General features: G+C 40.8%; 1 protein-coding gene across 1 annotated transcript in view; it reads right to left on the reverse strand.

Moving 5' to 3' along the window:
- Positions 1 to 220: 220 nt before the first annotated feature.
- The window catches only part of LOC107194174 (extracellular serine/threonine protein CG31145), a 63,386-nt gene continuing 47,471 nt past the window's right edge, over positions 221 to 16,135 (reverse strand). The window contains exons 4-7 of the mRNA XM_015583745.1: positions 8,956 to 9,048; positions 8,077 to 8,381; positions 5,976 to 6,249; positions 221 to 759 (exon numbers count right to left, since the gene is read on the reverse strand). Of these exons, the coding sequence (XP_015439231.1) occupies positions 558 to 759; positions 5,976 to 6,249; positions 8,077 to 8,381; positions 8,956 to 9,048 (874 nt within the window). The 3' untranslated portion in view covers positions 221 to 557. The remainder of the gene's footprint in view (positions 760 to 5,975; positions 6,250 to 8,076; positions 8,382 to 8,955; positions 9,049 to 16,135) is intronic.

Below are 16,135 nucleotides of genomic sequence, written 5' to 3' on the forward strand. Positions count from 1 at the left end.
TAGTAATAGAGATGGGCAAACTAATTGTCTAGATAAAAAGTTTCGAATAACGAATAAAAGATAAAAACAGTATCACGTCATTTTTAATTGTTCAAACGTGGAAATTTCAATTTTCATAATAAAATAATACTTGTTTATGAATGAATCGATATTTGTCGAACAGTTATTTAATCCCATTAATTGTTTAAAGCTCAGAACAACACCCTTAGATACTGCTGCTTTTCACTGTGTACTATTCAAATAAAATTCTGCCCAACTCTGTATAGTAACGATTTCGTGGAGGCACCGAATCCACTCGGTGTCATTAAATTGCCGATCGATGATACAAGAAATCGTAATTTTTTTTTCACGAATATTCCCTTGGACCACATAATTTAGAAACATTCACGGTCACTCACGCGAACATATCCCCATTCAGTCACCATAATAATCTTTATACACGTCTTTATACAGATTCTTTTTACAACGAACGAGGATGCACCGTCGCGACGAACTCGATGGTTCATTTGCGTCCAGAATTTCAGGATCGTCCTTTTCACCGAGAATCCACGGAAGGGTTAGGACGCACCGTCCTCGGTTTTCTCGTGGACTACCTGGCTCGAGTCCTCGCGATTTATGCAGTCACGGACCGCTTGAAGTATCACGCGCACCCTTCGATCGAGGGCCGTTAAATGAGGCTCCCAGAGAACTGGTGCCACTGGATCCCTCGCTATGCTTTTTCGCATAGCTTCGCTGAGAGGCACCGGCCCGTTATGGAATCTGAAAGGGAAAAATGGTTAACAGGTGATGTATACTTTCACCTGAGATAACAGACGTGTAAGAGGAACCTAATATTTCTTTGAACCACGTATCTTTCTATCTGGGATTTGAAATTCATATTCGAAATGGATTTCCAACTGGATCGTTAAATTTCATATGGATCACTACTGAGTACTGAGTATTCCTCGTGACGAAAGCTTGCTATGGATATACAGGGTGTAACAAAACGAACTGGTTTTTCGGGCCAAGCGTGGAAGCCCCTAGTAGTTGGAATGAAGCAGAAGTAGATAACGTAAATATCCTTCCGACAAGTATATCGAGAATTTACTGTATTTAGACGTAAAATAAAGTATCAATTAAGTTAAATTCTAGTGCAGAATTCAAAGTTATGCTCCATTTTAATTTTCAGATATCCCGGTCATAGTAGTGGTCCTTTCGACGCCGAAAAACTTCCATACAGCTTCCACTTTCAATATTCACCGGGATCGAAGTAAGTCGATCGTTTTTAATAAACATGCTAATCCGCGTCGAAGTCGTCGAGCGCACCGAAAAGATTAAAAAACGTGACCCTCTAAATCGATCGTCGTTGAGCTTTTCTTTTATTTGTTTTTTTTTTTTTTTTTTTTTTTTTTTTTTTTTTTTTTTTTTTTTTTTTTTTTTTTTTTTTTTTTTTTTTTTTTTTTTAATAAAAATGCAAATTCCCGTAATTAGAAGTTCTCTCGCCCGGCGAAAAGATACGTGTCTTCGTAGGGGTGCACGCACGCGACCAACTTTCCGCTTCCAATTCCCCAGTCATGAAAATAATCATCTTCGATGGCAAATTTTTTCATGAAAATAATCATCTTCGATGATCTTCGATGATTATTTTCATGACGTGGACAGTTATCTAGAGTGGTTCGAACGTTCGTATTGAGATTTACGTAGGGGTTGGGGGATCTAGATCTTCCCCTGGCGTGAAAGACAATGAATAAAGTATCGAGTTAAGCGCTACGGCTCGTGGACACTGTTTATACCAATATATAGGGTGATACAATACGCACTTCGTTTGGAAACTATCACTTTGAATACTTAAACAACTGGGTCCATTTTGACCGAGGATCACGGAAACTTAATGCACCGTTCTAGTTTATAGAAAATAATTGTAATGCCGCCACTCGCGATTTACCACTGCTCGTTGGTAAATTAATACCAGGGAGCTCGTTAACACTAGAACTACAAACGATAAACGCGGCTTTTCGATCGATAAATGTGGCAAACTTTTGAAAATTTGCGAATTTATAAATTAACTAATTTCTTTAATGTCGTATCGTAATAAATGTTACAAAATATTTCACTTTAGGGATTTGAATGAATGCTCGTTGATATTATACATTAAATTTAGATTGAATGATTTTTAAGATACACATTTTTACAGGGAACAATTTCAGTCTCGGATACAATTCTTATTTAAAGGGCACCGAGTGTGTACCAGGCGCGGTGTATATTTAAGGACGGATTCTGGAAAGAAGTAAGCGGATGAAGGTACACTTTTCCGGCTGGCTACTTCCCGATGTCACAAGGGAGAGGGGAAAAGCGTGCCCGGGACGGCAGACGGATAAAGACTCGATCGAGCAGCAGCTTTTATACGGTTTGAACGATTATGGTCGGTGTGGAAATTGATGACCCTGGATGACGGATCCTCTCGCGATCTTTTGCCTTATCGTAACGCGGATCGAGACTGATCGTCTGGATGTTCGCAACGATATTCGAGTGATCGATCTTTCTTTGACTTGAATTTAAAACACTTCGACACACTAGGCTTTCGACGATTTAATTGCCTACAGTAATCATTAGACTGCGGAAATTTTGGAAAATTAACATTTTAGATACTGATATATAAATATTAAAATGAAGAATAATCTTGCATTCTATATTGAAGATTTTACTGCGTTAATTATAACGAACAAACAGTATTATACTTCATTACGTTTATTTTATTGCATTGTTCAAGTTAAGAAATACTATAAATATATAAAAATCCGCAGTCTAGCAATCATTTCATTACAGTGTTTGGCCTTTTTTTTAATATTTTTTCATTCTACGAAATACACATCGAAATTCCTCGATATCGAATTCAGGAATTTGAATCTCGATATGCTGTATTCGTGTTACGTGTACGATGAGTATGTACACGGGTGTCTCGTTAGCCCAATTAATCGGTGAGCAGGTTGAATTACAAATTTAATCATCTAGTAACGTACTCCAAGGACCGTGACGATGTTGATACACCGTCGAGTCGAGGCTGGATAGAGGGCAAAAACGAAGTCATAATGAAAGAAGCAACCGTGACTGACACGAATGAAGTAGCTGCAACGAAGTCGCCACAGGATGCAATTATCCTATAATATCGGGTTTAACGGACAGCGTGTGGGCTTCTTTAATGCGTCCTCAACGAGCAGCACGATTTCATTCGTGTAGCTACATAGACTCCTCCAATAACTACATATCAAGATAACCAGTTCGAAAACGCGATTAAATTCTTCAATATTTTCTTCACAGATCGGATATTTCTGGTCTACGCGTTCAAATATAGTGGCTGTCAAAAGTTTCCGGTCGAACTGTGATTTTACGATAACTGTTAGTATTTGTTGGAAACAGAAGGACAGATCATTTTTGCGCAAGAATGTTTTTAATATCACAAAATCTGAAGAAGGAATGTATTTTCAATATAGGTATATGAAGAGTTTACTCGTTACATGCATTGGGTGAATCCTCATAAAAAGATGAGAAAATAATATAGAAGAAAAGTTATTCCTATTATGCTTGGTTTCAGAGATAATCGAATTTGAAAATCTGCTGCATACGCGTGCAATTGGATGCAACTTGGCTGGCCCGTCTGCTCATTGCAGTCCGTTTCTACTTACTAACACGACGAATACACGCGTTTCAGATTAATCGTCAAATTTGATTTTCGCGAAAACAAAGTCTCGAATGAAAAAATTTTATTCTATAATTTCGACTTATTTCTTCACGCAGAATAACCTGATGCCCGTTTGTACATAACTTTCGGAACCACCCTCTATATTTCCAAAGACATATTGAAATTACAGTTTGGCCGAAAGTTTTTGACAGCCACGACGGTATACGTACTTTAACCAATCACTGTAAAATTATCTAAAAATAAATAAAGAAATTTCATACACGAAATACTTTCACAGTGATCAATCTAACGTGTTCAAAAGAACAAAAGAAAAAAAGCAGAAGGAATAAATCGTTCGATAAGCAAGGATTTCAAAAATCGTTTCTCACCGTCCAAGGGCGAGGGAAAGATGTACAGGTTTAAATCCCCCCGTCGTGGACCCGGGAATTCAATCTACGGAATGCTCCATTTTTATCGAGAGACACTGGCCAGGTGTCGAAGATATAGATATACATATATACATGTACAATATCTCGACGCCTGACCAGGTATATAAATATATACAATATATACAGGGTGTAACAAAAATTATGTTTGTGAAATGAGTCACTCCTGACTACCACATTCCACCTTGCATGACTTTCAATGACAGCTCGCTGAAGTCGTCTCAACACCGGCTATCGCATCGCGATAAAAAAAACATAGCATTCTATTAAAAAAAAATAGAGATGACCTTGAAATATGAATGCCTTTACCCACGCAAAAAATGTTTGTGTCACAATACGCCCGCCTCTATACCGTGTAAGTTTTGTATACAACATTTTTTATTATTACAAATAACGGTAATATTCAAAGTGGACATAGTTATTGCTCCACCCTGTATAACCAAGAACACATACATTGACCACGACAGTTAGCGGATCGTAACGATAGCTTAAGCATCCACAGAGTCCCGAATCGATAATCGGGGGCCTGTACGAGGGGTAGAAAGTGGGGACGGGGTGGAGGGGATGTGGATAGATCGTGCATCGGTCACCAGGCGCGTGAACGGAGGTACGCGTGTCGACGAAATCCGTTTCTCGTCGAATTTATCGCGCCCGTAAAAAGCCTCCCCCTCGCCCACCCCTCCTATCCTGGTGAATCCGCATCAAAGCGGAGATTCACGAGCGCGACGGTACCGGCTCGGGCAATTCTGGTAAAACGTTTCACTCCGAAATCCGCCTTATCCGCGGCCGCCTGCCCACCCTCTTTCACCCCTTCACTCTCTCACCCTTCGACCGCTACGGCTCGTAAACTTGTCCAGGGGGTTCCCCTTTTTTTCGAAATCTGCGGCGAGAGGCCGTTCGACGTGGGCCATCGACGCTGTGAATTGTAAATCCTTGATCGATCGATCGATCCTCTATGCACGTGCTAACTGGGCTTTGATATGATCGCGGGGGAATTGGAAATGTGGGAAGGATCGAGGAGAGTACTATGGGTTTTAATGGCGAGTCTGAGAAATTAATTGGCAGCGTGGGAGTTTTCCTAGGGGGTGGATATGGAGAGAATTGTTGCGTATGTACGAGTGGAGAACTTGAAGGGGAAGAATGGTGGAAATTGTGTTAGGAAGAACGTGGAGGGATTTTATCTGGTATTCAGTGGGAATGTGTTAACTTGTTGGTTGATGAGTTGGTGGTGATGATTAAGTTGTTGGTGTTGGAAAACTGTGCCTGTTGAGTGTATACTGGTGCTTGTAAGTAGATTGCTAGGTTTCATGCAAAATTATAGTTTATATGGTGATTCAATAATAACTGGAAGAAAAGTGGGCATCTGTGATGCTCCTCCAGTGATTTGTATATGTATATGGATACGGGATGGGGTCGTGGTATACCATTTTAATATATATAAAATAGGTATACATGTGAATGGAAAGCGTGAGTTACCGTTAATCTATCTAGGTGGCGAAGGTGGTTTATTCTCAAAGATGGTGTACCTTCAAAATGCAGCAACCCATGTTATGCTTAGAAGCCCCCATCCTGTATCCATATATACAGATCAGTGTGCTCCTCTCATATACTGAAGTTTGCTCATGTTGCGGTTAATTGTTTACCAATCAAAAGAAATTTTAATTAGTCAGCTGAATAGTATATGAAAGGAGCACCACAAGGCACACACCAGTATCAGTGTGTCTTTCGATCTCCTAACGAAGCTAGCTGCAATGCTTCTGAAACGTGTTGGGAAAACAATTCCACAAGAACACACCTCAACAGTAAGAACAGTATGGTGCCTCAAATCTCTGAGAAGATCAAAGATACTCGAATTTTCCAAAAGAACTTACTTCAGTAGCGTGCTCAACGTGCTCTGTCTGATCATGCAACACTGCAGTATGGGCGCCAGAATGGAGATTTCGTCGTGGAACGGCCTCCCGAAGCCTCTACCATGGTCCAAGTGCAACGGAAACGTGTTGTTCCCGAATATCTTGAACGTTTCGTAATGGTGCCTGTCCATATTCCCCATGAGAAAATCCAACACAGCCATGTCCATCAGATCCAGGAGCCTACGACCCTCATCATACGGTGGTATCTCTTTGACCAGGGAACAGTAATCGGAATCTGGAAGCATTCAACGACACACGAGACATTACAATTTTTTTTTCTTCGCTCTATCGCATAAACGTTTCATGATTCATAGATACAGGCAAATGACACGAGACATTTATCGACATTACCATCAACTCTCCCCTCGCTCAAGAGTTTACTCGGTAGAACAAACAAAATTCCCTAACGTTAACGTCACGACTAATCGACAAGCATATTTTCAGGACCGTTCTATCGCGAAAATGCATCTAAATGCACGTGTGGCACGCATTGAAATTACCGAAGCTTTCATCTATCATTACCCACGACAATATCCATGAGGTTATTTTGCACGTGAACCCCGCGTTTAGAAGCCGGGAAACCTTACTCTTTCATTACGCTTTTTATTTCGTATTGATACCGATTCCCCCGTTCTCGAGATATCGTCGTTTAACCCGATCGTTGCATCCTTTTGGTATCTTGTACAACAATTTTTCTTTCATAAAATAAAGGACGAACAGTCATTTTAACCCTTTAACAACTAACCATCTTTCAGTTAACTAATAACGAGAAATAATTTTTCCCAGGAGCGATGTCATTTAAATTTAACGAAGTTTCGTCCTGTCGATCGGTAAGAAATATTCCAGATATTATCACTAAAGTGATAAAGCAGGCGAACACGATAATTTTTAATAATCTATCCTCCATATATTGTCCTCTCTCTCTCACTCTCACACTTTGCACCCGACCTGCCCCAATCTCGGTGCACGTGAGCTGGTCAGCGACAGACGCTGACTCGACGGTTTTTACCACTGTGGTTTGGCATACGCATTTCCTGGAGGAAAAAAGAACTGGGTCACGGTATTTCCAAGAATTCGAGCCTCCATTCAAACTCCTATCCAACCTTGCGTTTTAAATGCACACTTTAAAGTTGTATATTGTGGCGGAATATTGAATGGAAATATTCAATCGAAGTGGAGAATCGAAGGCCCGCTTTTTCTCATCTCCCAATGCATTTGTGTCTTAAATTTTGTAACCTAACAGAGACCTATATTGGATTATCTTAGTTTGAAATTATGTTGAATTATTTTAGTCCCAAATTGTGTTGGATTATTTCGGTGCCAAAGTTTATGCACTGTTTTTGAATTATGCTATAGTATTTCAGTCCCAAATTATGTTGAATTATGTCACTGCCAAATTTAGCCCACTGTTTCTGACTTATATCGCATGATTTCAGTTCCAAATTATGATGAACTGCCTCGGCTCTAAATTTATACCACTGTTTCTGACGCGTGTTTATATTATTTTCGTTCCAAATTATGTTGAACTATTTCAGTGCCAGATTTTGCAATCGTTTTATGACTTACGTTCCATTATTTCAGTTCCAAATTACGTTGAATTATTTCAGTCCCCGATGTTGCAACAGTTTTCTAATTTACGTTGCATTATTTTAGTTCCGAATTGTGTTTTGTTATTTCAGTTCCCACATATTTTTAATCATTTCTGACGGATGTTGCATTAGAGATTGAGATCAGAGTACTGTTTCACGATAACTGTAGCTCAATTATACGAGGTTAGGACATTGTAACGTGGCAATGCGAGAAATGTTCAGAAAATTGCAAACTTCCACGGCCTGTATTTTTTAAACAAATGCAACACTATCAAAATGATGACTTAAACCCCCCCTAATTTCACACGGACTGCATTATATTTAATTTTGAACGAAATCCCTCAAATCGATTACAAATAGTGATCGATTTTACGTGGAATGATCCCACCAGTAACTTATAATTAATATGTATAGTTCCTCAGACCAGTTTACAGTCCCTATAGGGTGTAATTTGTCAACGTGAAACCGCTTACCGTGCTCCCACTGCGCCTTTTTCCGTTTGTGGTAGCTCCTTCTCCAGGGGTGCCGCCAGGCTTTCCTCGCGACGATCGTTTTGTCCGGCAAAAACGCGGCGAAACTCCCTTCGAGGGTGTCTGGATTCCCGCAGATCGCGTGCGCGGTATCGCAGTAATAACTGCACTTCCCGTGGAAGCAGATATTACCAGCTGGACTGACGAAGAACGTCTTCAGGAGCTCGCCGTCGGCGATCCGATAGATCTCTGTCGTCAGGTTCAACGTTCTACCCGTGACTGGCATCGCCCTTCGGAATCCCAAATGTCTGCAAACAAATTGTTCGATGGCGAGGGTGAAACTGTTGAAAAACTTTCGGATTGAATCAGGAAAACTCTCCGAGGGGGAAGGCTTAGCCTCGAGTTAGATCAACGAACCACTCGTTGGCTGTGTACAATGTTCGATCGATTGTGTTTGAGTATGAGTTTCAGTATTTGGTATTTTAAGTATTAATACTAGAATTACTAAACAAGTCAAAGTGACTGACCAGTACAAGTACACTGTTATAACGATGATTAAAATGTTATAACAATACATTTCCTCAAATCTTTTACAATTTCTATTGTAATACGAAAGTGAAGAAAGTAGACAATGTTCTTGTTTTTCTGACGTCCAAGAAATAACTGCATGCAAAAAATATCTTTTTCTTTGTTTAAGAGAAATAATTTTGTTCGTAAAATCAATTAATCAATTAAGGGGAGGGAACTTTGGGTAAATTCAATTTCCCTGGCGAATCGTTAGAGTTATCAGTTGTTTCTGAATGTAATTTAGTATTCGTCGATGTGTAATTAATCGGTACAGAAAACGGTCGTTTTGGGAAATACATGAAATATTCCGCTCACCTGTCCAAATGGAACGCTGCGATCTCGGCCGTGTGTCTCTCGAAGTCGGTGAAATAAAAGTGATTCGGCAGAGTCTGCTGCTGTCGAGGGAACCTGTCACAGAAACAAATACTATTGTCACCAAACTCTCTTCGGTCGGAGTAGTCCTGTACATATAAGGTGCCATGAATTGTCGAGACTGTCGATTCGATACGCGACACGAGAATAATTTTATTCACCGCGATAAATATGTGTCTTTGTTATTGCGTTCCCCATTGTATTACACAAATAAATTTCACCATCAAAATTTCAATTGAATAATCGTAATATTTAGACTTTTATCGGTAAAGGAAGTACACTACCGCACACAAATATTAAGACAGTTGCTCTGTACGACGAAAATGTAATCACTAACAGATTTGTTCACGAAAGACTGTTATCTTTATTTGGCAAAAACACGTACTAAATTACGAATTTCATTTCAAAATTAAGAAAAACTCTTCACTAAAGTATAATAAAAGTACAAATAATACAAAACACCTGAACAGAAATTGTATGAAAATTTTTACATTTAATTGTTATTTTCAATGTATGCGAGTCACTGTATTATGCTTCATAAAAATTATTTGTATTTTTGAACACATTCATTGCTAAACTATACTTAATTCAGACTTTCGACAATTTCACGATATCTTGTGACATTTACTGCATATTCGATAAATGTTCTGAAATTTATAATTGGGAGTATAATATATGTATACTATTGTATAACACCAGATATACGTATCACCATTGAAAAATCAGGTAGAAAAAAACTCAGCCTGAATGGTCCTTCGTTAACAATTGACAAAAACCACAAACCCTCGTAAAATGTTACAACAATTCCAAACTGAAAATTTCGTATATACTTCTCCATTTGTAGCACAAACAACCCGTAAAAAAACACGTGGAACATGAACGCACAGACACACATTTCGAACTGTTTCTCGCACAGACAGGTATACTCTCTGCTGGATCCTCGGCGAATCCCCAGGGAAATTTGTCGTTTTCCGGGGGAAATATTTTTCCGTTCAAGGGCATCGTCGAGGTTTACCAATGAGAATACACGAGCGGGGCAAGTTTTCGCGGAGATACACAGAGGGGGTGGGGGTCGACGAAGAGAAAGTGGAAACGGAAAGTGGTTTCCACTTTCGATGCTTGCAGCTCGACGAACCTTTGAATCGACCACGCAGAGATCTTTTTTAACGAATAAAATTCCATTTTTCACGTGAATCAGTTACCACGTAGTCGAATTAAATTGAAACGGGACTTTCTTTTCGACGTGTTTTCTTCTCCATTTTCATTGTTTTTCACCGGTGAAAATATTTTCCCCGTTCAAGGGCACGTCACGTACGGACCCGGAGCAAGAGCCCAGGGGATGTCGGAATCTAAAAGGAGACGATTTCTCGAGAAAACACAGCGATATGGGGAGTATAGGTAGAGAGACAGAAGAAAAGAACTCTACCCTCCATCCCTTTTCTTCTTCTATCCTCTCGCCACCGTACCCCGTTCGTGGAAGTCGACGGCGATAAATAAAAAAGCCGTCCCGGAGGAATCCTTCTCGTACGTGCACACCTTTTCTTGGGGAATACGGGAGAGATAGGTGGAGAGAACAAGAAGCCTGTGAAATTCCGGCGATGTACTGACGTTGAACGAGCGTGTTCCAACGGGGACGACTCGATGGGAATGTAAATAATGGGGAAAAGCTTGGGTGGCGAGAAAAACAATTATTCTTAATCGAAATTCTCCCCTGTGGAAGCTCGACTTACGGTCGTCTGGAAACAAAAAATTATCCATACTCTGTCGTACTATTTCGTTATGAATAGGTACGGGAGAGTGGGGTAATCGCGAACGTAATTGTTACGGTGTGTTAAAAATGGAAAAATGATCTTCTTCTTATACTAGCCCAACTGCCGTTGGGTAATCACGAAGGTTTTGTTTTTTCACTAAAAAATCGATTTTTGTTATAATTTTTCCAAAACTGGATATAGTAGTTTGTAGATGAATAGTTTAAGTATGATTATAAGTAATCAACAAATTCGTTTTTCATTCAGCTTTCTTTCTGTTTTTTTTTGCTTAAATGTTCGTAATTACCTCATTCTCCCCTAGATGTTATCGTTGAAGAACAGAATGATCGTGAAAAAAACAAAGTAATTTTAAAAATCACATTTCTTGAGACGACTCGATCAATCGTCGACTGTAGGTACTAATTGCTTTGATCAATAGAAAAATTCTATTGAAATTTATTCGATACGCTGTGATACGATTCGTGCCGGATAAACTATACAGGAGAAAGAGAATAAGCACGATCTGTATCTGATAAGGTATCCCAAAAGATTCCTTCCTCGGTCAAATATTTATCTACGATTTTCGTGCAGATTTCACGAGCCAGCTGGTACCGTGTACGTGATCTATATAACGTTTCTATCCAAGAAACGAATGCAGCGGGTGGAAATGGTACGTCTGAATTTCCCTGAATAACGTTCGATTTCACTGGTCCACGGGACATATGGCATCGTGTCTGTATGTGTCACTTTTCGAGATGAGAATCAAACGATTCGTGGTAACGTTTTAATTCATCTATGTCGCGATGAATTAACCATTGCTGCGGAGTACTGTGTTTAAATGTATTATTTCCTACCGAAATGTCAGTCAAGAAGTTCACCATTTTACTGCGACGTTTTATTGGCAATGGTGCGGCGACGCTCGAAAGGTTGCAGGTGGTCGAGATTCCCGCCTGAAAATAGATCGTGGAGAACTCGGAATGATTTCATATATTTTCATGGCATCTCTCGTCGACTGTACAAGAATTATTATTTAACAGGGACAGGAAACGTTCAATTTCCGGTACGACGTGATCGATCTACGAATGGAACACTTGTCACCTTTCTTGGGGAAGAAATTGCGGTGGATAATGTGAAACAGATGCGAAGGATGTCTTAAGTGAAGAAGATTTTTGGGGAATATAACACTGTCCAATCTAAATAGTCAGACAGGCATCGATATTTTCTTGGTCGTAATTACTTTTTTTGGATAAGAAGCTGGGGAGAAATTTCCAGACTTCGAAGGGGAACGGTTATCTTTCTAGGGAGAATCGTTCCAAATATAACAGCCTCTAAGACCTCAACGAGTGGAAACTTGAAGACTTGGAAAGTAGTGGACTGATCGATCTGTGATTGAAAAACTTGTCACCTTTCTCAAGAAAAAATTGTCTTGGATAATTGGTAAAGCAGGTGAGAAAAATGTCTAATCTTCCTGGGGGAAAGAAGATATCCACTTCTAAGGAATACTCTTAATTTTCCAGGTAGAATTGTTCCAAATATGACAGCGTCTAAGACCCCAACGAGTGGAAACGAAGGTGACAGGACTTGGGAAATCGTGGGCGGTCGGCTAGCCGGGGCAAACTTTTCCGTGCAGTCTGGTCTAATTAATACGACGGTCGCGCGGTAATTAGCGCGTAATTTGCATCTGATTAAAAGTTAGCCGTGGCGTCTCGAGGCAGCCAGGCCAATACTCCGCCCTGACCTTCCGACTTTGTCGGAATAATTTTGTTTACCTAGCTTCGTTCTGCGAATTTTCGACCCCCCTACCCCCTCCCTTCAATGTGTCTTCTCCCGCGGAAAGTGTGTGGAAAAGATAACCGGTGTTTGGCCCGGAATAATTACGCGTACTAAGACCTCCCTGTCACCGGTGTATTCAAATGAGCCGTGTTCAACCGCCCCCACCTTGGAATATATTCAGGCAGTTCTGGGAATATTAATCGGGGCTATTCCGTCGAACTTCAGGATTTATGAAGCGTGCATGAAATATGGTGTCTAAACGGTACCTGAGCTTCTTATAACAGGGAAATGGAATGAGTTTAGATCGAGTGTTTCGTAACGAAGGAAGATAATATACAGGGTGTCCTACCTATCGTGGCAACCTTAAATATCTCAATTACTGTTGATTATCAGGAAAATTATTTTAACAAATGTTGAAAGTGATGTGCATCCGATAAGGTTCTTTGTAGCGATTATCAACACTAACTTAAGATAATTTGTATTTAGAGATTGATATTTATTGGTTTTACGTTACATAAATGTTTTTTATAGTTACGAAACAAATTTTGTCTATGAAGGATCAAAGCAAATTTCCATCTGTCTCGGTTCACTTATTTCACGTATAATTCAGGTCACTCGGGGGCATTTCTTTATTTGTTCTTTTTTTTTTTTTTTTTTTTCATAGGAACGATTTAAACGTCGGGTTCGAGAGGGGTTGGAATTTTCGTGGCTGCCTGTGGACGAGGGGAAAACCACTTCCGAGGGTAGGTATTCGCGATACCACCCCGTTGCCGCGACCTAACGCTAATTACGGGCCGGCTAATGATGTAGGTCGATTGTAATTATTGCCGGTCGATCTGGCCGCGCGAGTGGCAACGCCGATGAAAAATGTCCGCGGCTCCCTTTTAACGAGTTTAATTGAACGCATTAAACCACCCTTTCCCGACCACCGTTTGCGAGCGGGCGTATTGGATAAATTCTCTAGTGGAAAATATGCCCGTAGCATTACAGAGCCACCGCGTTATGGAAATCGAGTCTCGAAAAGCGTATTAACCGCGTGTATTTAGACGCAATAATTTCAGAAACTACCCCGGGGAAACGAGAGGCGAGGAAAATTATCAGAATGCCTCGCGATGATGGGAAAATGTTGGATGTTTTAGAGGGGCGGGAAGAGGGGCGAAAAATGGAAGTTGTTTTTAATAATCGAGCAATTCGAACGGGAAAGTTCCACGGAGAAATTTAATAACTGGGAAACTTGTTTGTAAAAATTATCAACTTTTGAGCTTGCTCGTGGGTGTATATTCTATTTAGTCATTTTTTCTTACTTCGAATAGTAACTGAAATAATTTTTTCCTAATAGTCAACCCCTATTCTCCAACAAAGATAAAAAGAGAAGCCCGTGATTCCAAGGAACGACGAAAGATCGACGCAGGTAATGGTCGACCATGTGCCCAAGGGGGTAGCGGAAGTCCTCATTCGCAATCAAAGGGCCTTCACGCGCACAGCAATAAAAGGCTCTCCTTTCTCTCTCCAAGAGATAATTTCCCGATGTAGCAGAGAAAGAGCGTTCTTCGAAAAATTGTCCATTCAATGAATCTCGAGGAAAAGAAGAAAGCCAGAAGGGGGGTTGGGTCCACCGGTTCGTTCTCGAAACGAGAAAAAGAGGTGTCCTCCTTACCGTGTAACGAGAGCTTATTGCGGGATTGGTGGCGTCGGGACGCTCGCAATTTCGCTGGGGGGATTCTCTCTGTCGCTCCAGCACGAGGGGTAGGGGGATGAAGGGTTGGTCGAGGCCGGAAACTTTCCATGGAACTTATTGCCGAACTTATTACCGGAGTTTAAGCCGGCCCCCGGCCACTTATCGCGGAATCTTCGGCCGACCGGAAGTTTAAAGGGCCGAATGTGTGCGGAGAAGGTGGAACGAGGAGAAGGGGATAGGAAGGTGTACAGTGGGGGGCTAGGGGGAGGATAAAAAGACTCGCAATAAGCGTCCACGACGACCCTCACTTGTCTCGAATTTTCTCTCCACTTCGGGATATTACGTTTTCTCTACTTTATTCGCCTTCGTTCGGTACCCGTTCTCTTCCGGTTCCTCGGGCCGTTACTGTCCTGGTAACTCGTTTCGAAACGATCGAGGACGGCTCGAACGGGATGGCCGTTCTGGAACATCGTTGATCGAGGAGAAACTGTCTACGAGTTGGGGTACGAAAGTTTCAATAAAATATTCTTGGGATTTGTTTTGTTCAAGATTGATATTGGGAACCGTGTGAATTAGTTTTGAGGGACTCTACAGGGTGTAACGAAAGTGTTGTAGATACCTGAAATGGATCACTCGTGAGGTGATTTGGAATAAGTTTTTCTTTAGAAAAAATGTTATCCGAGTCTTTGTTAACGAGATTGTTACGTGTCTGTACAATTTGTTCTGTTGTATTATTCATGTATCAATGCTTACTTGTAAAGAAAAAAAAAAAAACATATTGTCTTCATCTGCTATAGGATCACTAATTCCAAAAAATATTCATAATCCATTACTCTCGAGATTCAATTCAAGGATCAGACGAAGAGGAATCCCGGAAAAAGTGCTGGATTAAATGGAACAGGAGTGAAAGAAGAGGGCGTCGAGAGGAAACTCGCGAAATCGAGCCCCGAGGGACAAGTAACGAGGTTCGATCGAGGCAAAGAAAAAAAAAAAAAAGATACTATTAACCACGTGGTTGGGAAATTATCGTTTTCGTTTTTCACCCTGTCACTCGACGAACGCCTGGGCGGTTTTTCCTGCTCTCTGGGGCTGACGAAGTTACGTGGATGGGATTACGAGCACAATTACATAAGTGGAGGCCCAAGTGCCTCGTGCCGTGAGAGAGCCACTCGAACTGTCCTTGCCCCTTCTACTCAATTATCGTTGCACGCTGTCTCCCTGTCTCTTTCTCCCTTCAGAAAACCGCGATACGTCACATCCTCCCATTGTCTGAGACCCAGAAACGCTTTCACGACGACTTGACGAGAGACAGAGAACAAGCCATCGAGGGTTGGTGATCGTGACTCTATGGACGCGTCACTTCTTTGCCCTGGGGCCGCGAGAACAACTCGACTCGGGTGAAATGCTGTCGGTGGATGATGCCTTTCCGTGAGAAAACGTGCTTCCTGTACCGATTCCCACCCTCGACAAACGGGCTGCAGATCTGCCTATTGTTTTATTGGGGAAAATTTCGATCGGACTGCTAATAACAGAGTAATCTCTATCGATCACGATTCGTGGTTCACTCTGTATATAACTACCGATCAAAAGTATGGGACCAGGTCTGATAATTAAAGAAACAGGATAATATTATTTTTATATAATTTGACGAAAGTAATGTGTTAAAACAGACTGGCAATAATTTGCAGTGGTCCTATACTTTTGGACAATAATATGTACATAGCTGTATTCTTCTTATAAACCTTAGATTCTTCGACAATTCTGCAACGTGTAGCAGAACGAAGCCTCTTGTAAAATTTTAAAAGTGTTTTATACTTTATTCCATAACTGGAAATTCAACTCTATTAAAGGACAATGTGTTCATTTTCTATGAAACACGTGCGTTAACGAAGTGAAGATCGTTATATATCGCGTAACGAGGTTC

This window comes from Dufourea novaeangliae, unplaced genomic scaffold (assembly GCF_001272555.1).
Source record: "Dufourea novaeangliae isolate 0120121106 unplaced genomic scaffold, ASM127255v1 scaffold21, whole genome shotgun sequence".
Taxonomy (NCBI): Eukaryota; Metazoa; Arthropoda; class Insecta; order Hymenoptera; family Halictidae; genus Dufourea; species Dufourea novaeangliae.